General features: G+C 47.9%; 1 protein-coding gene across 14 annotated transcripts in view; it reads right to left on the reverse strand.

Annotated features, from left to right (window-relative positions):
• Positions 1 to 27,376, reverse strand: part of GRAMD1B (GRAM domain containing 1B) — a 246,281-nt gene that overhangs the window by 69,952 nt on the left and 148,953 nt on the right. Inside the window, exon 1 of one of the 14 annotated variants that reach the window (XM_086678815.1) lies at positions 9,041 to 9,395. The exons of the other annotated variants lie outside the window; for them this stretch is intronic. Coding sequence (XP_086534941.1) covers positions 9,041 to 9,189 — 149 coding nt within the window. The 5' untranslated portion in view covers positions 9,190 to 9,395. Of the gene's footprint in view, positions 1 to 9,040; positions 9,396 to 27,376 lie in introns of those variants that run through there. 14 annotated transcript variants of the gene reach the window in all.

Here is a 27,376-nt window from a genome sequence, read left to right on the forward strand (position 1 = left end):
AAAAAACAATTTTTTTTTAAGTAACCGCACTTAACCAAAAGCAGTTACAATCATGATATTGCATTTAGCCCTTGCAATGACACTGCAAGTCAAGTCCCATTGCTCCTACTCAGGCCAGTTATCCATTTATTGCCCCTCAGGTCCAAATCCATCCTTCTTTGCCCTGCCTCATGATGCTGGAGCTGTACCTGGTGAACACTCCACTGGCCTAATAAGCCTCACTGGCGCCCCTAGTGGGCACTTGCCTGTTGACCAGCCCCAGCCTGCGGCACCTCAACAACCTTCTGTGCCACACACTGGGCCACCCCCACACTGTCTCCAGTGAACGTGGATCTCCACCTTTGCATGGGGATCACCCTTGTAGGTGTTTTCCTTCGGTGGGTTCTCTGCCTCAATCCTAAAGGTGGTGGCTGCTCCCTACATCTGTTATTCCTACGTTCTTTAGAGCCTTCTGTTTACCTGTTAATGATTCTCAACGTTATATCATCCCTGTTCAACTCATGGCTGTGCTGTCTCCTGACAGAAGGCTCACTGATACACTGCCACAGCAATGAGCGAAAAGAAGCACTGTCCCCGCCCTCAAGTGACGCAGTAATAATGGCTAAAAGTACCTAAGAGCATTCTATGAGCCAGACGGAGATTTTGTGGATTTAGAATGTGTTCCTTCATTTCCTCTTCCCATCGACCCTACTTTACAGGGAGATAACTCAGAGTTTAAATAATTTCCTCAGGTCACAGAGACAGTGGACCGAGAAGCCAGGATAGGTCTCTCAGCACTCTGGACTCCACAGTCATCCATGCTGAAATGCTGCCTCCATCAACTGGCTGCAAAGAGCGACAAAGGGCCAAGGCAGTGTGAATGGGACGTATAAACACATCAATCTTTCACAAAGATGGAACAGGAGAAGGAAGAAGTTAAATTGTCAGCCAGAGAGGTCCACACATACCCAAAGAAATCAAAATACGACAAGGGGCCACCATGAAGGGTCTTTCAAATTGGTCTCTGTAGTGCACAAGAGCTGGGGTACCCTGGTCGACAGATGCTCCAAAGACCCCACTAAACAACTCGTTCCAGATTTAACGCTCAGGATATTGCCCATGTGTTATGAACCACGCATGCAAGAGAACTGACAATCCGCACGCTTCCACCCTGCCCTGAGTTCCCCCAGCTCAGACTTTAAACCACGGAAGCTGGGTCGGGGGTGTCCGAAAGGGTATATTGATTGCCTGTGACCCAGCTGTAACCCAAGACATCGCATTAATACTGCATCTCTCACATGAGGAGCAGAGATGTCTATGTAATTAAAACCTGAAGCAAGACATGGGGGAAGGCGTTGAGGGTGCGGGCAGCTCTAACACGGCTCTGCTCTCACTCTGTGGAGAGCCTGTGCCCCCACTGAGCCAGTGCCCAGTCTTTAGCGGCTATAAAAGCCACACAGGCTCTGGGCAGTCGGATAAGAAGACCTAGCCCCTATCCCGCTGGGAACAGAACTTTCAGGGCTTAGGGCTCCTTCTATATATTAGTCAAAGAAAGCCCCATTCGCCCTGCCCACCAACCCCCTTCTCACAATTTTCTCCTAATCCTACACAAACAGAAGAATTAGCTTTTCTGAGTATCACCTTTTTCTTTTCCAAATGTTCCCAACCATCCATTCTAGATTTTCAGCCTGGATCAACTGTACATCCACTGAGTGGTCTATGCAGGTGGTTCCCAAACTTTGCCATACTTCAGAATCACCTAGACGTTTTTACACATTCCCAGTGCACAGGCGCACCTCCTACCAATTACATCAGAATGTCTGGGGATGTTTTTAAAGATCTCCAGGTGACTGCAAATGCGGCGAAAATTTAGATACCACCGGTCTGTATGACTTCAACCTTAATTCTCTAGTAATGTAATATAGAAATTATTTCTGGGGCGCTTGGGTGGTTCAGCTGGTTAAGCATTCACCTCTTGATTTCGGCTCAGGTCATGATCTCACAGTTCGTAGGATCGAGCCCTGTATCAGGCTCCACAGAGCCTGCTTGGGATGTTCTCTTCTTCTCTCTCTGCCCCTTCCCCGCTCAACATAAATAAATAAACTTTCAAAATGTACAGAGAAATTACTTCTGAAAGTATAGTCTAATAATCTGAATTCCCTAGAAATCAATTATTTTAATCTAAGACATTTTTCCTCTCTTTTAATGATTTTCCAACTAATAATCAGAACTGATACTCATTGAGAACTACATGCCAGGTCTTGTTCTAGGCACATTATGAAGGTTACATTGGGTTATATCTCAGTTAATATTATTCCAATTTCACAGAAGAGAATTTGACCAATTTCACAGAAGAGAAAAAAGATTATGAGCACATCTGCAAGTTTATTCGGTACACCTGAGATGTCTCTCATCGAGGACTAGAGACTTAAGCAAGTTTTAAGAAAGTCAAAATTGCCCTCTGTTCTTTTCTCTGATATTTGGTTTTTTTTTTTTTTTCAATATATGAAATTTATTGTCAAATTGGTTTCCATACAACACCCAGTGCTCATCCCAAAAGGTGCCCTCCTCAATACCCATCACCCACCCTCCCCTCCCTCCCACCCCCCATCAACCCTCAGTTTGTTCTCAGCTTTTAAGAGTCTCTTATGCTTTGATATTTGGGTTTTAATTCCACCCAGTTACATTTGCTCTATTCTTCTGGTTTTGAAAATCGCTCTTTTTAAAAGACAGGATGGGGGTGCCTGGGTGGCTCAACCGGTTAAGCATCCAGCTTCCGCTCAGGTCATGATCTGGCGGTCTGTGAGTTCGAGCCCTGCATTGGGCTCTGTGCTGACAGCTTAGAGCCTGGAGCCTGCTTCGTATCCTGTGTCTCCCTCTCTTTCTGCCCCTCCCCCACTCACACGGTCACTGTCTCTCTGTCTCTCAAAAATAAATGAAACATCAAAAAAAAATTTTTAAAAAAAGAGAGAGAGGACAAGTTTGGGTAAGTTTGGTGATATTCTTCAATGCAGTGAAAATTTCTCCTCCTAGATTTACAGAATCCGGGCAGGTGCTCAGTGGCCACAGCAAGAATCTATACAAGGTGGCTGGCATCAGACTGTTCTGTCCCCCACCCCCGCTGAGAAAGCACATGATCGAACACCACTCCTTGTGGGCAGAAAGTTCCAGGCAACTAACTGGAGTTGATTCCCGGAGAGGAAAAAAATGGGATTGGGGATAAATGAAATCATCTCTGATCGTGACTCTGTGGGAAGCAGGTAGGGGCAGGAATCGATGCGGGGTCCAGAAGCCAGAGAGACATGGAAGAAGAAAGGGCGAAGAGGTATCAGGTGGGGCTGGAGTCCGAAGGGCCAAATGGAAGGTCACCTAACAGAAAAAAGCAAGTTGTCCTCTTTCCAGGCAATTATAACTGCTCAAGCAAGAAGGTCCTGAACAAGAGACTGCGAGGAGGGTGGCCACAAGCAAGGCTGGAGGCCTTTAAAACATGGGCACAGGGGCGCCTGGGTGGCGCAGTCGGGTTAAGCGTCCGACTTCAGCCAGGTCACGATCTCGCGGTCCGGGAGTTCGAGCCCCGCCTCGGGCTCTGGGCTGATGGCTCGGAGCCTGGAGCCTGTTTCCGATTCTGTGTCTCCCTCTCTCTCTGCCCCTCCCCCGTTCATGCTCTGTCTCTCTCTGTCCCAAAAATAAATAAACGTTGAAAAAAAAAATTAAAAAAAAAAAAAAAACAAAACATGGGCACAGAGCTCATCTAATTACTTAATTATGCAAATTAAGCAGTTTTAAGTTTAACTTAGCCCTCAATCCCCGGGTTAACACAGGTTAGCATGGAAGAGGATTAAACAATGACACAGACCACTCAGTCCAGTGTTCTTTCCGCCACCCAGTCACTGAGTTCTGGATATGGTCTGCCACCAGCTACCCTCAGACCCTCCACATGTGACCCTCTCTGTCAAAGGGAGATAACACCTGTTGTACAAAAGGGCGACTGGGAGGAAGAGAAGATGTAAGTAAGGTCAAGTGCAAGTCCCTGGGTCCGAGACACATGCAGGAATATTATCATGTAGTGGTAATTCTGCCTCCCAGAAACAGGCATTCGCTTTCCCAGCTCCAAACTGCCCTTGACCAAAGAGAACAGCCTCACCGAAGAATAATGCCTTCTCCGTAAAGACAGACCACACCTAATGGACAATCCGTCCCCAAGAGGTCATGAAATCCTGCTCCTTTGCCTCAATTTGGGATAACTCTGCGAGGCCACTCCAGAGCCACAGCTTTTCACGGAACTGGTCAAAGCCTCCTGCAAGTTCGTTAAAGTTTAACTTCTTCCTCTGTCCAATTCTGATTCGGTCACTTACTTACAGGTCTGTTCACAAGAGCCATTTCCCAATAAAGCTCCCGCAAGGCAAATTTGTCTGAGTCCTTTCCAGAGTCTCTTTCCAACCTAAGACATACCCCAATTACCATGAAGGAATGTGTGCGAACAGGGAGGTGCTGAGAGACGCGCTGCTCAAGTGTAAGGAAATGGCCAAATCTCAAGACTCAGGAATTCAGTACAAGTCTGGGATGTCTAGAGAGTTCTGGCCCCCCCCTGGGAAAGGCAGATAACCATGGTAGGCCTTCTACCTCTGTCCACTACAGGATATTAGGGGAGACTAATCACCTCTCTGCAGAGGTAACTGACCTCTCTTTAATCCTGGATTAAGGTCTTTAAGGTGGAAACCTGCTTGCCGGTGCCCCAGTTAAGATGTTGACATGTACTTAAGAAGAGAACTTGAGTCCCTCCTGCCACTGGCCAAAGGCATGGGCAACGTGACCATCCCTCCATCTCCCTCCACCCCCTACCCACTGTCCGTTTAGCTTAAAGAACCAGGAAGCTTGGGTGGCTAATGGAGCGGACATCATGAAAATCGCACTGCTAGGCACAACACTGGGTGCTAGCGAGAAAGACAGGAAGAGTGCTACGTTAGGGCAGAAGGGGGTGGGGATCATGATGAGTTAAGAAGAAATCCTAGTCAAAGCAATGACTGCCCCCAGGTGGGAGGTCTTTGGGCCACGCTAGAGATGCTGCTGTTGCCTCCCGTTCGCTATGCACGCCCATGTGTCTTAGAAGCTTGGTTGGCCAGTGGGGCCAGGCAAGACCGAAAAAGCAGGTGGCAAGCAAAGCCCCGAAGCTCAGTTTTCAAGCATTGTGACCTAGCTCCTCCTAAAAATCAACCCTGAGTCTCCAGGAAGTCACTAAAAGGGCATTGGGAGAATTTCCATCATCTCTCTTGCCATGGGGTGGGGCACAGAAGTATGGACTCCATTTTCCCCATACATGTCCAGCTGTGGCAGTCAGCCTGCTCAGTCGCCCTCCCCAAAGGGTCTCACTGGGCTGCTAATGCTATTGCTCCCAAGATGGGCCCCCCTCCTAGGCAGGGACCCAATATACACTTGATTCTAGATGAGGACAATGCAGGCTAATGCAGGAGTGACTGACATATGGCAATCCCAAACTCGTGTTATAAAAGCGTCCACCTTCAGGAGGCTAGGCACCTAGAGGACTCTGGCGTGTGACCCTGGATGGGCCTCTGGGCCTCAGTTTCCCCATCTGGTATATGAAGGCGTTGGGTCTAGATGCCCCCCTCATTCTTCACCTCACACATGTCAAAGTGCTAATTAAGAACAAAAAGATGAGCTCTGTGACCACGGCGGGGGGGGGGGGGGGGGGGGAGGGGGGGGAGGGGCAGAGCAGGAAAAGGCACTAATGCTGACCTATTAAAGCAGACAGGGCCAGTGACCCAAGCCGTGAGCTCCTGGGTCCTAGTCCCTTTCTACTTTCCCCCTTCTGGCCACATCACCGCCTTGAACTAACTGCCTCTCCTCTTCCTACCTCTACACCTCCAGCCTCTCCAGAGAAGAGCTAAAAAGCTGTGCTGAGCAGCTGGCAGGTTCTCTCTCCGAACTCCAAGCCAATCCTCATTAGAGAGTTTCGGCACTGCCTGACCAGTCAAAACCTCATGGGGGGTGTGGGTGGAGGGTTAGGAACAGGTAGGGGCAGAAGAGATGCGAGTAAGGAGGCAGGCAGCTGACTGGCAGGCTGGTGACACTTACCCGCATATGCTAGGACATCCTGGCAGTACAACACCCTCCAACCAAATTAAATCTCACCACAACCAAATTCCCTTCTCACAGTCCACACAGTGTTGACCCTTCAGCCACGCGCCCCGGACATGAGGCTGCCTAAAGCAGGGGGCGGGGGTGCAGAATAAGCCACTGGCCTGCTGGCAAGGACCTTTCTTCTCCAAAGCTTGAAGGAGTGTGGAAGGCTAGTTACCGGTGGGCAAAGACCAAAGTTTGGCACGGACCCAAACTACAAGGTGGCTCTGAGAATAATTAAAATAAATTCGCAGGGGTGCCTGGGTGGCTCAGTTGGTTCAAGTGTCCAACTTCAGCTCAGGTCGTGATCTCACGGCTCGTGAGTTCAAGCCCCACAGCTCGGAGCCGGGAGCCTGCTTCGGATTCTGTTTCTGTCTCTCTCTGCCCCTCCCCCCCGAACGTGCACACTCTCTGTCTCAAATATAAATAAACATTAAAAAAATAAATAAACGTGGGCCTCATGTGGGCCTCACCGACAGAAGCAAGTGGAAGAGGAACTTCCCCCAAATAATACTGGTAGGAGTGTACCTAGAAATACTGCCACACTTTACAAGGTCTACTGGTCAGACAAGATAAATAAGACAGCGTGGGTCTGCCCTACACAAAACTGCAGAGTAATTAGATATTTAGACTGTAGGACAGATGCCTCAGAGCAAGCAGGGCGTCCCCTATTTGAAAAGAAGGAGGGAAGAAAGAAAGCCAACGGAGGAGCCTTATTTTTTTTGTTTCTCCAAAGGGAAGTTACCGGGTGGCATAACTGGGTTTGGAATACGAGGGGATATCCTAAGCGTTGTGACAGCCACACATTGTAAGAGGCTGGCTCACAGAGGGTGAGTTCCTAGTCAAGTTGCTGGTTTCACATCCCCATCTCCTCCAGGAGGGTCCAGATGACCTTCCCAAACCTCCCGACTCATCGGCAGTCAGCATCTGTGGCAAAGCGGGCCCGAGTAGTAGATGATGTCCAGTGAGGCTCCAGCGTGTCAAAGAGCACACGGTCTTCCACTTTTTGTAGGGAAAACCACTGGGGATCTCCATCTGTTTCAATTCTGTACGTTCTTCTTCCCCAGACCGAGAGGTACGGTCTTCCTCTACTGTTAGGGGCCAAAAATAACATCCACAGCCTCTACCCAGCCCCAGCGTAGAAAGGCCTTTTGATCTCACTCAGCTCAGATCCTCACCCAAAGCAGTGATCTCCCCTGCAGCTCCTCTGAAGAGAAGGAAGGGGGGGAAAAAAATGGAACTTTTCCATTGGCTTCCAAAATGATGAATCAATATTCTTAAGTGATAGGGCAGGTGGCCAAATCCTTCTCCTGAGGGAGGCTGACAAAATTAGTCTCTCCATCCACTGAGGTCCTGCTCCTGCACATCACTGTGGGTCTCTGAGCCACCAAAGGTATCAAAACCACCTCCCCCCTCCCCCCCGGAACACAAATGGTCCTGTGAAGCTTCCTGGAAATCTTGTAAAATATGCTCCAGTAGGAGTGAGTGGATGCTAGGAAAACTCTGCCCACTGCCGCGTTCCCTGTATGCTGACATTTGCAATCAAGATGGAAAACATCCATGAGATGTGCCCCGGAGGACTGGCTTGTTTTCTTCTAAATAGTCTAGCATTTGACTCCCCCAAAACCCTTGTATCAGGATCTATAAAATACCACTGCCTGGGTGTATGGCATCAGAACCCTCTAGTCTCCCCGCGGCCTTTTGTCCGGCCTTGATGATTTCACAGCACACCCTGGGGCGGGAGTGGGGGCCAGGTAGGGGCCAGGTAGAAGTAGAAGAGCCCAGTCCTCCCAGACTGGGTGTCTCTCCCCCGGCCTCCTCAACCTCACGCCATGTCCACAAGCAGCCGGAGAAATCTGACCCCTGAGTGCAAGGAGAAATGACAGAGCACGGGAAGAAAACGCAGCCCTGAGCTGGATACTTAACGTGGAAAACTCGAGTCCAACAGGATCATTTCCAGAAAAGTAACGGTTTTGCAAAACCAAAAAGTTATAATAAAAACTTGTTTGCATGCTCAACCCTAGTGCCTATTTTGGCTCAGCGGTGCCCCTGAGGGTGGCGCCTCCCATGTACCCTTGGTTACACACCACCCCACTCCACCCCACCCCTGCTGAGCCCACCACGGACACTTCTGTCCATTCTCCTTCCTTGAGGTCAGGAAAGCTGTGCAGACGGTTCAATTTAACTCAGGGGACCAAGTTGGGTGTGGACAGTAATTATAATACCTTGTATTTATGTCTAGCTATTTCTGGCCTGAGTTTGTTTTCCCATCCTTCAATTCCCTCTGAAGAGGTCAGTCAGCCTTATAGATGTGGCCTCTGGCCTTTCTTGTGATAGCATTCCAATGCTTATCCACATCACCTCTCCTAGAGGTGGAAGCCAGGCAGGGATTTTTCTCCTTACTCTATAGGGCAGGGCAATGGTAGGCCGGCCTTTTCAGAGCGAGTCACGGAGATGCACCTGAGAACTGCCAGTCATTTACTGAAGACTACAAGGCCAGCTTAGCCAGGGGACTTTGCCACTAAAAGACTATTCAAATCATGATCTCTGACCTGGATGATCAGCTTAGGAAAGAAAGACAGAACGAAAGACAGAAAGAAAGACAGAAAGAAAGAAAGAAAGAAAGAAAGACAGAAAGACAGAAAGAAAAAAAGAAAAGAAAGAAAAGAAAAGAAAGAAAGAAAAAGGAAGGAAGGAAGGAAGGAAGGAAGGAAGGAAGGAAGGAAGGAAGGAAGGAAGGAAGGAAGCCAAAAAAATATTTCACAAAAAACGTATATGGTGCTACTGATGTGTTAATTCTATTGTAAGAACTCTATAAACGACAACTCTGTTAATTCTCATAATCACCCTATGCAGCACATACTAGATTATCCCTATATTCCAGGTTAGAAAACTGAGTCACAAGAGAGCTTGAGGAACTTACCCAAGATCATAGAGATAGTAGCTGGTGGGGCCAGGATTCAAACCCAGTGCACCAGCTCCAGGGTGTCTGCTCTTAACCACTAAAGAGAGGCTCCCTTGCTCAAATTCATGAGCCCCACCCAGACAGTCTGATTCCACATGTCCCCACATGATTCAGATGGCCAGCCAGGTGTCCAAAGTACTGAGTTAGTGGTTCTCAAGCTGTGGTGTGCTTGTTGCTATTCAGATTCTGGGGCCCCGGGGGTTCTAGAACCAGAACCTAGAACGTACAGTTGTAACAAGCACCTAAGGTGGTTCCAGTGACGGCGGTTCACAAAAGGCACTTTGTAGAAAACCAGTCCTGTTGCTTCACCTGGACAAGTAAACAACTCATGGGGCACCTCACTGCAGCCTGCAGAGACCATTCATTCTCCACTAGAGCGGCTGCCCTGGGGGAGGGGGAGCCAGAGGCTGTGTGAGGGCTAGTCTGTTCTTTAGCCTTGGTGACTGAGGCTGCCTTCTGACTGCGGAGGAGGAGGGGAGGGTGGGTGACTGAAGACAGCTCACCGTCCCTCCACACTTGACAGGCTGCACATCAGAGGGGGACACGCGGTTGGTAACGGGAAAAGAAAAAAAGACTGGGCGGTCTGGGCCCCCATCTTCCACTGCCGGAACAATGGCCTCTTCAAATCCCTGGCATCTGAACTGGCAGCCAGCCACCAGGAAAGAAAAGAGCTCGCTGTCCCTTTAAGGACGCCCTCTCTCCGCAAAGGTCAGAAATGCCAGCTCAGCCTGCCCAGCGGCTGCCGTTTTGCCACTTTGGTGCCCCGGGGCCCTGGGCCGTGCTCCCCCCTCCAGCTGGTTCTCTGGGCACCTGCTGTCTTCTGGAAAAGGCAGAGCACCTGGGGGGACAGCTGCCGCTCTAAATGAGGTTCAGCGATCCATCCGGCAGGAACTGCTGATGTGCAGGGAACCCAAGACCTCATTTGCCTCTCAAAATCATTCCCCCCCCAGGAGAGTCAGCCCCAAGAAAGTGGGGCTTGGGGGCCAAGGTCAGAAAGATGACTGCAGGAGGGGGGATGGGGTCAAAAAGAAAACTGACCAAGGAATGGATGCTCCAAGAGAAACATGGCATTTCGTCCAGAAGAGCAAAAGCTGATGAATGAAAGATCCAGAATCACAAAGAGATGGGGGTAGAGGGTGGAGGTTGGGAGGAAAGGGCGAGGTGTGGGGTGGTGGCAGGCAATGCAGGGGAGGTGTGGGGCAAGGGCTCTCCTCCCACCGACAGGGTTCAATTGCTACCACTTTATGTAACCCGGGCAGCTTCCCTAACTTCCCTGAGCCCCAGTTTCTCTGTAATTTGGCGTTTACTGAACAGCAAATAAATACCAGAAACTAATAATGGCTGCTATATTAGCATACTAGCCACTCCACGTGGGTCTCCCAGGCAGCTCAGATGGTCAGACTATGTGCTCAAGAAGCCTGAATCCTGGACCACACCACCAGTTCGAAGTCATCTTGCAAACATGTGCCACGAGGAAAAGGGGCACTCATTTAGCAAACGGCATGGGTTGGTGCAAACCAGGATTCTCCTGGAAAAACAGCTCAAAATTAGTTATCTATTCGTAATATAAAGCAGGGGTCGGAAACTTTTTCTGTAAAGGGCCAGATAGCAAATATATTGGGCTTTGCAGACCACAGAGTCCGCCATCAGCACTGAACTCTTGCTTCCGTAGGGTTAAAACAGCCATGGACAACATGGAAAAGGAAAGAACGTGGCTGTGTCCCAATAAAACTTTATTTACAAGAAGAGGAGGCAGGCTGACGGAGGGCTTTAGTGGAAGAAAGGGTGAAATCCTTACAGGATTTATTCCTTAAGGAATAAAAGATATGGAGGCAGAAACCCATTTCTTGCTCTTCTACGCTGGGATTGTATTGTACCCACTAATTTGGTTTCCAAGAAAAGCTTCCGGCCAACACCAGCCGACTGCAATGACTCATGCTGGATTCTTCGGCATCTAGGTCCAGAGTTTGCTTAGCATCTCTTTGCCCTTCCAAGCCCTCTTTTTCTTGTTCTTCTGGACTTCTATTCCTTGAGATTGGAAGCTCAGAAGAGGCAGGGTCTCCTTCCTCGGCAAGGTTAGCGAGGTACTGACCAAATGGCCCACCCTTCGAGGTGTCCTCCTCAGCATCCCTCACCGCGAAAACGTCCACCGCCCGCCCAGCTTCCCAGGCTGCGGCGGGCCGGGGTCCTTCACGTCTGTTCATCTTCCTGAATGGCTATGCATCTCAGTGCTACGCCTATTTTCACTCATTCAGGGGAATGTCTACTGTATGGTGAGTAAACCTTAGAAAAGGCCAACTTCACCTCCGTCTTGAGTGGAGCTGGAAAAAGGCTGATACGGTACGTCCTCTCAGAGGGCCACCCTCCTGTTCCTTGCGTTCTGTCCCCACTCCCTGGAGTCTTTCTACCCCAGAGCCCAAGCACTTCAAGAATAACTTTCCTCAACTGTACGAACAACGTTTGTCATGACAATTTCTAACTGGCACTAAAAGCAGGGAGCATAAAAAAAGCTGAGAAATGAGGAAACAGATCAAAAGCAAAGGAGGTGGGAAAAAAAAGCAAAAAAAAAAAAATCACTACTTCAAATTAAAAAAAAAAAAAAAAATACTGCTTGCTTACATCGTTCTAGCTGCATAAAATGACCTCACTCCACGAATCCCTCCTATGCGGCCCCAACATTCCTTCAAAAGCTCTGCTCTCTAGGGGCGCCTGGGTGGCTCAGTCGGTTGAGCGTCTGACTTCAGCTCAGGTCACGATCTCGCGGTCCGTGAGTTCGAGCCCCGCGTCAGGCTCTGGGCTGATGGCTCGGAGCCTGAAGCCTGCTTCCGATTCTGTGTCTCCCTCTCTCTCTGCCCTCCCCCGTTCATGCTCTGTCTCTGTCTCAAAAATAAATAAATGTTAAAAAAAAAAAAAAAAAAAAGCTCTGCTCTCAATGCACCTTCCCCAGGGCGACTTCCCTGATGAACTCCCCCATATCTCTACAGCATCCCCTGGAATTCTCCAGTGTGCTTCACTGTTGCTTATGTACCTAATGCATGGTGTATGTCAGCCTACGGGTCCTAACCCTTATAATGCCACCTGCTCAAAACCCACATGATAACTTTTCCTTCTTCCACATGTAATTGGCCAGTGCTCTCCTGAGACTGTTGCTTTGGCCAAGGCTCTGCTTCAATGGAACAGCTCCTGCTATCTCACGGTATCGTCAGTGACCTGTTACCACTGTTCACACCACCATTCCTTCCTTCATTCATTCGGTCATTCGTGCATTCAATAAAACACACGTGGAATATTCACGTGCCAAGCAGTATCCCATAGATTGTCGTTCATCTCATGTGCAAATTCATTTAATCCTCAGGCCAGACTATTATTAACATGTAACTGGCACACAACAACAGAGGTGATTTCAGAAGGAATTATGGTAAATGTGGGCACCTGCTGGGAAAGGGTAGACTGTCGTACTCTGGAAAAGAAGTGCTCATCTACCTGGTGCTCTGATGCCAGGAAAATGGATGGGACCTATCACAGTCCCCTCTAGGCCTGTGCTGTGTAATTTAATCACCCGGGTGTTTTTTTTTTTTTTTAATTTTTTTTTTTCAACGTTTATTTATTTTTGGGACAGAGAGAGACAGAGCATGAACGGGGGAGGGGCAGAGAGAGAGGGAGACACAGAATCGGAAACAGGCTCCAGGCTCCAAGCCATCAGCCCAGAGCCTGACGCGGGGCTCGAACTCACGGACCGTGAGATCATGACCTGGCTGAAGTCGGACGCTTAACCGACTGCGCCACCCAGGCGCCCCACCCGGGTTTTATAAAAGTAGATGCAATTATATGTCAAAATGAACCGACGCATTAAACTTTAAAAAACCAAATCCCAGAAGGACTCAAAGAAAGCAAAAGTGAGTGTGTATATGGTACTGGTTTGGGAGGAACTTTCTGTGAATAATGCCAAACACAGAAACCATAGAGGACAAGAGTGATTAATTAACTGGATCACAAACAAATACACTTCTATGTGCCGAAAACAGCCTGAAGTTAAGACACACCGCCCAGGGGAATACTTATTACATGTATGACCTAAGGGTGAATATCCTTATTCCAGTCGAGTCCTGAGAGATGAAAAAGACAAACACCTCAACAGGGAGGTGGGCAGAGAACAAAAAGGTATTTCACAGGAGAAATATACATGGGTAATAAGGAAATTAAAAGCATGTCACCAAGGATCAAAGAAAGAGACGCAAATGAATGCAACTCTAAGATATCACTTGTGGATTATCAGATTGGCAAAGACTAAAAAGAATGGTAATGCCGAGGCACGCAAGGACAAGGGGAAGGAACAAACACTCATAACTTGCTGGCGGGTGTATAAATTGGAACGACCTTTCCGAAGGGCAACTTGGCACTCTGTATTAAAGCTGCTGACCTAGGGGCGCCCCGGCTGGCGCAGTGGGTAGAACATGCGAGTCTTGATCTCAGGGTTGTGACTTAAGCTCCACATTGAGTGTAGAGATTACTTAAAAATAAAAACGGAAAAAAAAAAAAAAAAAGCTGTTGACCTAGAAATCTGGCTTCTAAGGTATTTACCTGAAGAATGTTAGTATGACATTATTTTTAATCTTGAGGAATAAGAAATAACCTAAGTGTCAAACAGGAGGAGAATAGACAAGTACTTGCATATTTGCAATACTGCCCCTTAAACGTAACTATGTAAATCAATACTTACTATTATAGAGAGATCAGATGCTGTTAATTAAAGGATTCCAGAACAATGTATAGAACAAATTATAAGTTTCACCTATGTTTATCTATGTATAGTATACATAGAAAAAATAGCTCAAAGGATAAAAACCGAAATATTAACAGTGATTATCACTGAGGGGTGGTATTATGATGGAGTTCTTTTTGACTTTCTATTTTCTAATGTTTCTACCAACATTAGAATACGCAGAGGCAATCGGTGATGCAAAAAACCATAAATATTCAAACAAGTTAAAACTACTGATAATCTTTTTCTGGAAAAAAGCTCTTTACTTCCGATTTTTGGAAGAGAGAAAATATGTAAGAGAACTCTGAAAAGCAGAAAGGACTATACAAATCCAAGAGGGCCATCAATTATCCAACAAATCTGTTCTGGGCACCAACTATGTGCAGAGCCTTGTAGAGAGCACCAGAAGATAAAACAAAATTTGGAATGACTCTCTCGTTTAGGAAAAGATTTAATGTGTTATGAAAGACAGAATGACACTTTAATCCAAGACTGAAATGATGGGGATCCAACGGAAGTGCACAGAGAATGGGAAAGGACGAATTAATTCCTAACTGGAGATGAGATAAACCTGGGGTGGACTTCTTCAAGGTGAGAATGAAGACAAGTCTGAAAGAGAAATGGGATTTCTACAGCCAAAGACCGGAGAACCATAAGCAAAGGGGTAACATAACCCAAGACTGCAGTGATAGGACACAGTACGTGGGCGACACGCCCCTCGCTAAGGAAAGGAGTGTCAGGATGGTGGGGACAGTAGAGCCCCGTGGAAGTGTGGAGTGACGACGAGGCTGGACAGTCACCATGGAGCCAGAATGGGGAAGGCCTTAAGTGCCATGCCCCAGTGTCCGCTGTATTTTGTAGGTTCCTAGGGGCCAAGTTCAGTTTTAGGGGTTGGAAATCTGACCTGTATGATAGCTGAATCATTAATGGACCCCAAGAGTTCCAGGAAGAGATGAGGTTATTCAGCCATAAAAGGGGGAAGAAGTGCTGATACATGCTATGACTTAAACGAATCTTGAAAACATTATACTAAGTGAAAGAAGCCAGTTCATGATTCTATTCATGAAAAGTCCAGAACAGGGGACTCTACAGAGACAGGAAATAGATTAGTAGTTGCCGGGTTGTGAGGGTTGGGAAGGGGGGGGGGTGGTTACCTGCTAAAATGTACGGACGGGGTTTCTTTCCGAGGTGATGAAAATGTCCTCAAATTACCTGTCGTCTTGTTGCACATATCGTGAATATACTAAAATCCACTGAATTGTACACTTTATTTTTTTTTTTAATTTTTTTTTCAACGTTTTTATTTATTTTTGGGACCGAGAGAGACAGAGCATGAACGGGGGAGGGGCAGAGAGAGAGGGAGACACAGAATCGGAAACAGGCTCCAGGCTCTGAGCCATCAGCCCAGAGCCCGACGCGGGGCTCGAACTCACGGACCGCGAGATCGTGACCTGGCTGAAGTCTGACGCTCAACCGACTGCGCCACCCAGGCGCCCCAGAATTGTACACTTTAAATGAGTTGTGTGGTATGTGTATTATATCTCAAGAAAGCTTTTAAAAAAAGAAGAAGAAGAAAAAGCAATAAGCCAGGTGGCTACTGCAAAAGGCCAAGCAAGGCATGGAAGATTGGTTATGAATTAGGACAGTGACAGTAAGTCATGGGAAAGGACAGAGGACAAACCAGAGAGGCTGCAAAGAGAACTAACTATGTGGAGAATGAGGAAGAACAAAGGAAAAAATAGCTCTGAAGCTTCCAACGTGAATGATTAGGGCAAGAGGATGTGAAGAGAAGGCTGGCTGGGAGATTATCATAAATATGCTTTCTGCGCAGCCAGGGGCTTGGCCCCTGCAGGCAGCGAGGAAGCAGAGAGAGAGAGGTGAGGGCCTGGAGTTCACAGCCCTCCTCCTGGCAGTGGTGGTGAGAGACGTCTTTTGTGACTGGTGACAATCACCAATTCCGTTTAGCAGGAGGGATCATCTCAAAAGTGGTCCTAACTTAGGCTTGGAAATATACTCGGGGGAAGGTGCACAGAGAAAGAAGGTTAGGACGGCAGTAAACAAGAAAAACCAATTGTACAGCTGCACACACAATAGTGTCAGCATTTAACAGAGTGGAGTACTGCTCTAGGTCCAGAGTTTTGTAAAAAGGAGTACCATCACGGCTTCCATAAACGTAATGGCTCATACAAAGACGGCTCAAGAGGTGAATGGCAGCGGTTAGCTCCTCTTACCAATGCGCCTCCCAGGAGTACAGATTTATCCACTTGTTTGTATCAAAGAAGACAAGAGCATGAAGTAGAAACGCTTGGTTCACGGAATCAGAGATTTAAAAAAAAAAAAAAAGCCGTTTGAGGGGCGCCTGGGTGCCTCAGTCGGTTAAGCGTCCGACTCCTGATTTCGGCTCAGGCCGTTATCTCACAGTCTCATGAGTTTGGGCCCGACATGGGGCTCTATGCTGACAGCACAGAATCTGCTTGGGATTCTCCCCCTCTCTCTGCCTCTCCCCTGCTTGCGCTCTGTCTCTCTCAAGATAAATAAACTTAAAAAAAAAAAAAGTCATTTGAACAAGCAAGGGTCAACAGAAACTCCATAAATAAGAGTATGCTTTAGACTCAAAAGACGGCTAAAAAATAATCATCATCACGTGCACAGCAGATCACCTCCAAAAGCCCAGTGGTGACAGTTCCCAAAATTTGCATCCTGGGGCTTGTGGAGTTGAGCCTCTGGGAAACAAAGGCGTTTTGCATGTCATAATGCCACCGGATACAAACTCCGACCATTCAGTAAGGCATAAAGAGTTGAGGTCGCTGCAGGGAAGCTATTATGAAACAGTGAGGCTCCCAGTCTCAGGAGAATGGGTCCAAAAAAAGATCTTAACTGGAAGATAAATCTATTTGCACTCCAGCAGGAGAGGGATCTGAGTCCCTCTGTGCAATTTTCCTACAATATGCAGCACTGGGAGTCCAGGTCTGGCTCCCCACTACTTCAGTCAAGCCCCCCACCCCTCCGCCCCAAGGCAAGGACTGGCTGCTCCTGGTCTTTGTGTTTCTACCACGAGCCCAGTGGGCACTCCAGAAATGTTCAAGTAAACAAACGAATAAATGATTAAGAAGAGGACGGCAAGAATCCAGTGGGAACTTGAGACTATTAAAGGGTCCTGTACTCCAGAGAACCTTAGCCTGAAGTCCATGGGCATCCAGAAGAGAGAAAATCTGCTGTTCTAATCTCAGCTATCATCTTAGAGATGTGGGCGCTGGTGCCTTGACGAAGAAGGTCACACGCTCAGTGAGTGGCAGAACGTATCCCAGCCTCCAGTGAAGTGACCAAGTGACCATACCCGGAGGGGGCAGCAGACAGAAGAGTTCCAGCAGCGAGACTAAAATACATGATTTGGGAGGCTGTTAACTTCAAAGAAGGAGTAAAACTGACCGAAAGTAAAACTTTCCTGGCTGTTCCAGGAAAGATCATGATCAGAGCTCTCTGTATCCATCCAGGGCGTGAGAGACAACTGTGGATGTTAAGTATGTGGAGAGCCAGGTTATGACCATGCTCTCTTTTTGCACAATGTCAAACGTAAGACCATGAAAATTTTAACAGCAGCTTAACCTTTATAAGGTTACAATGGGCCAGGCCTCCCCCTGAGTACATGCTCAGGAATTATCTTCCCAAAGCCCTCCAAGGCCAGGTGGGATTAGCCCCATTTTATAGATGAGAAAAATCAAGGCTTGACAGAGTAGTTAACTTGCCCAGAATCACCCAACCAGAAAGGAACAGAACCACCTACGCCTGTCCCTTAGGGTCCCCCACAGAGCTAAAGGGAGGGAGCCCTGTGCTAGGGGCAGCCATTCGAGACCAGAGTCCGTCAGAACAAAGAGGCACTGCCTGAGAAGTGTAACATACCCGTAACATACCCCCTGGGGGGTGGGGGGGGCAAGAGTACTTGGCCCAGGTGCAGGTGCGCAGGTACGCAGTCAGTGCTCAGTCCCCAAGACCTGCATTTTCTGGGCCTTATCCTTCCAGCCTTTGAATATTTTCACAAATCTTATACAACAAACAAACAAACAAACTGAATGGCTTTCGAATATTTAGGCATTGTTATAATGCTTAACTGGATGGTGAACAATGTTTAATTTTTCTCCTTTAAGTTGAACAGCTACACATTATATACTTTCTTTTGGATGCATGATACGTTCTACAAATTAAAAACAAAAAACAGGGGCGCCTGGGTGGCTCAGTCGGTTAAGCGTCCGACTTCGGCTCAGGTCATGATCTCGCGCTCCGTGAGTTCGAGCCCCGCGTCGGGCTCTGGGCTGACAGCTCAGAGCCTGGAGCCTGCTTCAGATTCTGTGTCTCCCTCTCTCTCTGACTCTCCCCCGTTCATGCTCTGTCTCTCTCTGTCTCAAAAATAAATAAAACATTAAAAAAAATTTAAAAACAAAAGCAATTTTTTTTTTAAATAAACCCTGACCCAGCCCCAAAGTGAAGCCACCAGATCAGCAATGACAAGGGTCATGGTTCAGCACAGAGGTGAACACTCTGAAAAACTGTTCTACTATATGATCGCCTGATACAAACGACACCACTCCCCAGAAAGACCACCCCACCTCCGCGCCAAACCCTTCCTAAGTTGTTAAGTTTAAAGCTCTAAACTTTGGGGGCACCTGGGTGGCTCAGTCAGCTAAGTGTCTGACTCTTGATTTCAGCTCAGCTCATGATCTCATGGATCGCCAGATCGAACCCCACTTCAGGCTCTGCACGAACAGTAAGGAACTGGCTTGAAGATTCTCTCTCCTTGCTCTCTCTGGCCCTCCCCCATGTGCTCTCTCAAAATAAATAGACATTTAAAAATAAATAAATTAAATAAAGCTCCAATTTCTACCAATAAACACTTTTCCCACTAAGTCAAGTACTTAAGTGTAGAGGTTAAGAGCACAGGCTTTACAGACAGACAATTTCAGTTTTATCCCAGTTCTGCCAATAACCATGGAGTCCTGGCCCTGTTACTTAAACCTCTTTTGAGACACAGTTTCCTTACCTGTAAAAAAGGGACAAATACCACCTTCCCTGTCGAGTTGTGTGAGGGTTACATGAGATAACAAAGAGAGAAGGGGGGGATAGAGAGAGAGAGGGAGAGAGAAGGGGAGGAAGGGAGAAAGGAAGATGGAAAGGGAGGGAGGGGGAGAAGAGAGAGAGAGAGAGAAAGAGAGAGAGACAAAGAAAGAGAAAGAGAGGAAGGAAGGAAGAAAGAGGTGCACCGGGGCGGCTCAGTCAGTTGAGCTTCGGACTAAACTTCAGCTGAGGTCATGATCCCAGGGTTGTGGGATCAAGCCCTGCATCCAGCTCCTCGCTGAGGGTGGCGTCTGCTTAAGATTCTCTCTCTCCCTCTCCTCTCTCCCCCACTCATGCGCTCTCTCTAAAATAAAATAAATTAAAAAAGGAAAGAGACAAATAAAGAAAAGCTTACAGAAGCATTGTTTTTAATTTGCAACACTATTCTTCTTGCCTGCTCTCAAACCACCCACTTACGCTCCAGGCCCCAGAACATCTTGCCCACCAAGTTTGGAAATACATCTCCACCCTCTGTGGTCATCCTGAACCCGAGGGCTTCTCCCGGCTGAGTACAGCAAGCCCGCACGCCTCTGCCTCACCTGTGAGACGATCCTATCGGTAGGTGGAACCTGTCTTACCATTTGAGTATCTACCCCCGTGTCCCCACACACCCCTGCATTCTGATCAGGCCATGCAGCTCTTGCTCGCTGCCACCAGCCCCTCACTGTGGTTTCTGTGGTCTAGTTCTTGCTCCTTCCCTGTCTCGTTCTTTCTCTTGAAATTTCGGGCGTCCTCGTCGTTCAAGGCTCAACCCTCCGGAGGGCTGGGTGGCTCAGTCGGTTGAGCATCGGACTGACTCTTGATTTCGGCTAGGGTCACGATCCCAGGGTTGTGGGATCAAGCCCTGCGTCAGCCTCCGCATTGAGCATGAAGCCTGCTTGGGATCCACTCTCTCTGTCTCTCCTTCTACCCCTCTCCCTGACCCACGGTCTCTCTAAAAAACAATAAAAATAAATACATACATACATACATATTAGGCACTCGTTCTATCTCCTGTTCAGCCCTTCTCCATTTACTTTGCCCATTACTGCTCTGTCCCTCTCCGTTCTTGCATACCTTTCTAGTTGTAATTCGTCTTCATTAAACACCTTCATAGATTACCTTGCCAAATTCTTCGAACTTTTCAAGAGTATCAGTCTTCTCTCTCCTCACGGGCAAAGCCCGTGTTCCAACTGCTTTATAACTGTGGTGGTTAAGAGCACGATCTTAAGTCAGACTGCCAGCTTGAACACTTTAGGGGCTGTGTGACCTTGAGCTGATGACCTAACCTCTCTGTGCTTCGGTTTACTGATTTGTAAAACCTACACCATAATAACATATAGCTCAAAAAAACAGCTCTGGGCTAATATATAGAAAACATTTAAGATACGTGTGATACAGTAAGTTACTGTAGAAGTATTAGCTATTACTATTAATATCCTTATCCTTACTATTATCCTTATCCTTACTATTAATATCCTTATCACGGTCACCGTTACGGTTTTTTGAACACTGTTATAGCGTTTCAAATAAGACCGCTAGCTCTAAAGTATCCAGTGAAAACATACCACTTTGCTGCATTTGAGAGGCATCTTTATCCGTCTAAACTAGGGGGCAACAAACTTTGTGTAAAAGGGCTAGACAATAAATAGTCTAGCTTTGTGGGCCATAGGTGTCTGTCGTAAGTGCTCAGTTCTGACACTGTACCACGAAAGCAGCCACAGACAATGTCATACACCAACGAGTGTGGCTGGGTACAAATAAAACTTTATTTATGGACATTAATATCTTAATTTCATATAATTTTCACATGTCATGAAATACCACTCTTCTCTTGATTTTTTTCAACCATTTAAAAAATGTAAAAACAAACCCCCAAAACATACTTAGCTGCACGAAAACAGGCAGCAAGTTGAACTTGACCCCTGGCTGTTGGGTGCTGACCCCTGGTCTAAGGTTACACAAGTCCTTCCATGACATTTCAAATCAAGGCCTTTATCCTACAGGCGATAAGAAAGCCATCATCGGGTTTTCAGGAGGGGGGGTGGGCCCATGGATGCACTTCCATAAAAGCAGCTATGTGGCCATGACTGGTGCCCAGCAAGACTCCTGGTTCTCCTCCCCTCCTGCCCTTCAGAAGCTTACTGTTTCCCGGCCTTCCTGCGGTCAGGCCACGGATGACCATGGACCATGCTGAAGGGCAAGGGCAGCGTGCTCGCTTCCGAGGAGAAGCACCGAAGAGCCAGGCTCTCCTGCCCCCTGACCTCTGCAGTGACTGCGGAGGGGGCTCCAGGAGACTCTACGGCCTAGATCACCGAGCCACCGTATGCCTCACAGAGGACAGCCTCCCTGGGGTCTTTTCCAGAGCCTGAGAGGGGCTTGCAGCGCTCAAGAGTTAGCTTATGATGAGTCAAGCTACTGAGTTTGGAGGGGGCGGGGGAGGACAGTGGTTGCTGTCAGAGCAGAACCTAGCCTACCCAGTTTAACTCAACATCTTTGTGCAAATAGGAACCAAAGAACGGCGTTAAGGGTAAGGACACATAACGACATCTAGCAGTTATCTACTTTACCCAGTCTTTCACCTTAGCTCATTTAGGAAACAAACGTCCGGCCTTCTGGACAAGGGATCAGAAGCGTTCTATCACGAGAAGCCCCAAACCATCTCTTCCAAAAATGAAATTCAATGACAAAAAGTCTCCGAATGGCCAGGAGAAAGGGTCTCTAACCAGAACAAAGAAGCCCAAGTGCCCCCTGTCCGCGGGGGGGATCCACTCAAAGACCCCCAGCGGACCCCTGAAACCACAGGCGGTACCGAACCCTAAACAGACGACCCTTTTTCCTACAGGTACACACCTGTGATTAAGTTTAATTTACAAATTAGGCACAGTAAGAGATTAACAACAAATAATAATAGAACGATTATAATATACTGTAATAAAAGTTCTGTGAATGCGGTCTCTCTCATACACACACACACAAAATGCCCTATTCTTCTATACTCACCCTTGTTGTGATGATGTGAGATGATAAAATGCCTACGTAAGAGGAAGATGTGAGGGGAACAGGGGGGTGTCATGGCACTGTGTTGGGCTCCTACTGACCCTCTGAGGACACGACAGGAGGGTCACCTGCTTCCAGACCACAGCTGGCCACGGTAGCTAACACCTGACGAAGCAAAACCACGGATAAGGGGGGACTGCTGCCCTTCCAATCTGATTTGCTTTGACACCATCCCTGCCAACCATCTCCCATCCTAATACAGTACATTTCTTTCTCCTTAGACTAATGATAATGGTGGCAAGAAGAACAATAAATCATGTGGCCTGCCACTCATTTCAAGCCAGGTGCAGTTCCCAACGTAGAAACCTGGGTAAGAGGTGGGAACGGCCTACCCTTTGAAAAAAAAAAAAAATCCGTAGAGTCAGATCACAGCTGTCCTGATCACTCATGGGATTTAAATGCTTAGGTGACCGGCACTCCGTGCCCTGGATGTGACAGACCATGGGGAAATCCCCGATTCCCTCCCACCAAATAATAAAATAAATCTTGCACTGTTAGCTAGAGGGTGTGCCTGCTGGGGGATGTTTGTAAATGAGCATTTAATATTTTCAAATGAAGGGGTTTTTTTTTTAGTGTTTCCTGCTGGCTAGGGAAGCACACCAGAGTCCACATTACGAGCGACTGCTCTGTAAGAACTGTGGCCTTTTTCTAAACCAGGAGTGAAAAGGAAGCTGACAGACAGACTAATCTGCCCAGCACTGTCATTTAACCCTGCTTTCAAAACAACTACCACCCAAGGCAAACAGAAGTCACCTACCAAGGCCACACAGCAGGTGCGGAGGTGGTTACAAGGTTTGGATTCTTCAGAGCCCAGTCAGCTCTCCAGAATCTCAAGCTACTGAGCGACCCCAACCTTCACTGCAGCTCACCTCCCGGTAAGCATCTGAATGCCTTGGGAAGCCTGGCTCTGAAGGAGGTCACATGCAGGCCTTCCTCCTCCTCGAGAGAAAATTTCTCACAGAAAGAACCTCAAATGAGAAAAGTATAACCTGGTCTGGACCCTTCCCAGAGAAAGAAATTCCAAACTTTTTCTTTATGTCTAAGTTAAATCCTCCCAGGCACCGTCACCCGTTTCTCCTTTCACGGGTCTACAGCAGGGCTGAAGAAGGAACAGTGTTTGCAGGTCCGAAGGAAAAACACTTGCAAACACTTGTTTGCAGGTCCGAGGGAAAAAAAGCATACTGGACGGCTGATCTTTGGTATCTAATGAAATACGGATGATCACAAATCTCCATGAAACACGGAGGAAATCGAAAATGAAGTTCGGTCCCCGCTACCTGGGGAGGCCCTAAGTGAGCAGGGTCCCTCACACAGCGCTCACATTCCTCAAGAAACGGGGTGAAAGCTCACTCACCTGCTCAAACACAAACAGGAGCTCAAAACTTCTCTATGTGCGGACCACGGCCTGGCCACAGAAATGCTTCCCCTGCAACGTGTCGAGAACTGTACTCTCGTTCCTCTATTTTCCCAGAACCACATTCTTGCAGCACATGGGCTTTCCTGAAGGTCTGGCAGAGCCTCCAGGCTCTGTGAAGACCGCACCCACCAACCCCAACAGATGTGAGGACCGGGAACACAAGGACAGCGAATGAAGACAGATGTCACTGCAGTCTGCCAAGTCCTCTGGGGGCCAAAACAATGTGTACATGGGGCACTACACCACACTGGAGAGCTTCTTGGTGTTGGGACCCTACAGGATTTAGGAATATCTTTACATATTTCTCACACACACACACACACACACACACACACACACACACACAAATAAATAAACAAACAAACAAACAGAAACTCTGTAGAAGCTCAGGACTGGTGAATGCCTCTTTAAAAACATTACATGGCTTCCAAATTGTCTGTGCTCCCAACTCTGCTTTGGCACGGCCCCATGTGTTTGCACGTGCCGTCTCCTCCACCGTTGCCCTTAACCTCGTGCACCAAGTTACCTGAAGGCAGAATCACAGAGTCATCTTTGGAGAGAGTCTAAAGACCCTGTCAGGGGAGGCTGAAAAAGCAGGATTTCCCTCTCACAATCCAGCCGCTGTCAATCATGGCCACGTGCCTTCATCAGCATCATCCAAAAGCATCCCCTATGATAACCTCCTAACACCATGAGGGGCAGTATTAGTGCTGTTCAAAGCACAGCCTCTACTTACCTAACATTGGCCAGCCTTCGAACCCCCTACTCAAATGCCAATTACTCTGGGAAGCTTCCGGGTCACCCCAGCTGAAATGAATCCCAACCTCCTCTCACTGTCTACAGTGCTTGTTGTCTATTGCATGTATCTGTTCTTTAGCATTTACTGACTTGTTTTGGAGAGAGAGAGAAAGTGTGTGTTTGTGTGGGGGTGTGTGTGCATACAGGGTGGCTGAAACTTATTCTATCTGTGAAGCTACCAGTCCCTAGAAGTCAGAGGCAATGCCCTTACATTTTTTTAGCCCCCACAATGCCTAAGCACAGGACTGTGAAAATAATAATTACTTGGCCAACATTTGTAGAATGAAGGGAAGAATGAATAATGGACGTACAGACCCTGACTCTGACCTCTGGGAGAGTAGGTCTAATGCAGATACAGTTGCTCGCAAAACTGTTGCTCGCTGTTGCTCGCAAAACTGAAATAATAGTCCAGTAACAGGAGTGCACCCTACCTTTTTCACTAACCAGTTGCATGAATTTAGGCAAAACTCTTTACTACTCTGTACCTCAGTTTCCCTGGTTCTCAAATGGAGATGTCAGCTGCTTCGTGGGGCTATAATAAGGATCAATTAAGATAATGCATTTCCTTAAACTATTTTTTTTTTTTTAAGAAACTTGTTTTTTTAATGTTTATTTTTGAAAAAGCGCGCTGGTGAGGGAGGGGCAGAGAGAGGGAGACAGAGGATCTGAAGCAGGCTCTGTGCTGATAGCAGAGTCCAATGTGGGGCTCAAACTCACGAACCACAAGATCATGACCTCAGCCAAAGTCGGGAGCTTAACCGACTGAGCCACCCAGGCACCTCACTTCCTTACACTTTTAAAAGTCTAACTAAAAAAATAAATACAAGGCAAGGAGACCACAAAGCAGGGAAAAAAAAGCGCCAATATATGGTATTGCTGCATGCAGAGGAAAATGATCTATAGAAAAGCAACCAAGAACAGGTGAATCACTAGGGAAAATTACCCACAAGTCCAAAGCCTGATTCCTATCTGTACACCCTCTCTGTGACTCAGTTTCCTCGCTCTGTAAAATGAGGATCTTAACCACACTGCCTTTGGCACTATAGGACTTCACATATGTGAAGTGCTTAATATGGTCCTTGACGCCCCCGTAAGCGCTCAATAAATGTTAGTTGCCATTTTTATTCTTTTTTTTAATCAGCACTATCATCATTTTTTAATATCACTAACACATAGTAGGATTCCAGAAATGTTTCTAGAAGTGACTCAAACACCAGGAGGTCAATTAATTCCATCTTCTTCCGTACGCAGATAACGTTACCCAGCACAGGGCAGCCAACATATTTGGTCACCTCGTTCCTACCAAGTCTCCCCGTGGACAGAGGAGAACTCAGACAGGGGATACCACCAAAGGGAGCTGCATTTCAAGCCCACACATTCACAATACAACTACAACGTTGGCCCCTCGACCAAAATGGACCAACAGATCTGCACCTAATGAAAGAAAGAGGGAATCATAGGATCTAACACTAGCCAGGCAGACAGAAACGACAAAACTTCCCCATCCTTGTAATAGGGTATTTGGCTGAAAAAGACAAGGTTACCCCAATTACAGTTCCCAGCATAACAATGATCTCCTGTTGAAATGCATCAAGAGATACTCAAGGCAGATTTTTAAAGGCCCATGTCTCTGCATGTCCCTGAGGGACCAATAGGGGCTGAGCAGAGAAGCATTTCTGTGTTAAAGTGATGTCTCATCCTGAGAGACAGCCAGGCACCCCTTCAGTCCCAACCGTGGCTGCTGACAGTAGGGGCATGGAAGGACACGGAGTGATTTCCGAAGATGAGCCCAGCACCCCCGCTCTCCCGGCAAGACCTGGATCTTCCTTGGAGGCCTCATCCAAGTTACAGGCCCAGCTTGGCTCTGCTGAGGGACCAAGGGGCGGCTCTGGGTGCTGACTGGGCCTGGCATTCCCAGTGACAACAGATTCTGCTAATGCCTTTCCAATCCTGAAGAACAAGGAACCTGGCCCCAAGAAAGCAGGAATGGCATTGCAGTACCTCTACATCCTTTTCTCAACCTCAGGGGGGTGGGGGTGGGGGTGGGGGGCCTTCAGCACAAGAGCTACAGATAGGAGGGAGTGATACCAAATCTTGAGAAGAGACTACAGGCTGGGGGCGGGGGTCACTGACTATTCACGACCTCAGTTTTTAAGAGTTAAGCTCACAAGAACTAAGCTCCTCCCTTTCCTTTCCGCAAAGTACCTTTGGAAGACCCACTAAAGAGCCCTCTGGCCTAGAGGAGGGCTGGACTAGATTAATCCTGTTAGACTTTAACCTAGAGTAGGAGGTTCTGGAAGGCCAGATGTGAGCTAGAGCCAGGATAGGACGACATGTATTAAACTGCTCAGTACCTACCCCGATTCTGGAAATCACCCTCCCAAACCACAGAGATCATTTCCCATGGTCCCGCCATGGACTGCGGGTGGACGGCTGGGAGCCGCAAGGAAGGCAGGGCACATCCCCGCGGGAAGCTTTCCCAAACTCTCCTCCTCCCACCCTCTGTTGTCAAGGAGAAAGGCACCATCCCCAGCCCAGAGAGCTGGTCCCCGGTAAGCTGCACACACTACCCCGTGGGGAGGGCCAGATCCCTGCCGTGACAAAGTTTCCCAGGCGAAATCTCCAGTTTCTCAACCAGATAAAAAAGCCAATTCCCCCACCCACCCACCCGATTCCGAGGAGGAAAGGGAGAGGTGAGGGTTTTATTTTTAAAATGGAAGGTAAAAATATCCTGACTGCTTCTGCGGCTACCAGACAGCTAGCTCACATCCCAAGCAAGAGGAGGCTCTAATATCCCAACATCAGGCTCTGCAAGAGGTGCCTCCAAAGCCCCAAGGTGTGTGCGTGGTAGGCACGGCAGAGGGGCCACCCCACTCTCCTTTGGACGCCAGGCGTGCCAGAGGTCGGGGCCTGGTCCTCCCGACTTCTCAGAGAGAAGCCTCGAAGAGATCAGAGCCTGCTCGCTGGGATGAGGGTACCTATGGAGCAGGGCGAGCAAGGCCCCTGGGAGGGGCTGTCAGGCTGGGTAGAGTGCCACTGCCCCCACCACCGGCCGGGCGTGACCCAAGGGACCCTTCTTTACCAAGTTCCCTCAGCATGCACCACCCATTAGGTCCCTCAAAGTTGGAGACTCTTTCCAGCGGCACTTGGATTCTCTTCACAGCCCCCC

Source organism: Puma concolor, chromosome D1 (assembly GCF_028749965.1).
Source record: "Puma concolor isolate L17-30 chromosome D1, mPumCon1.1.hap2, whole genome shotgun sequence".
NCBI classification, from domain to species: Eukaryota; Metazoa; Chordata; class Mammalia; order Carnivora; family Felidae; genus Puma; species Puma concolor.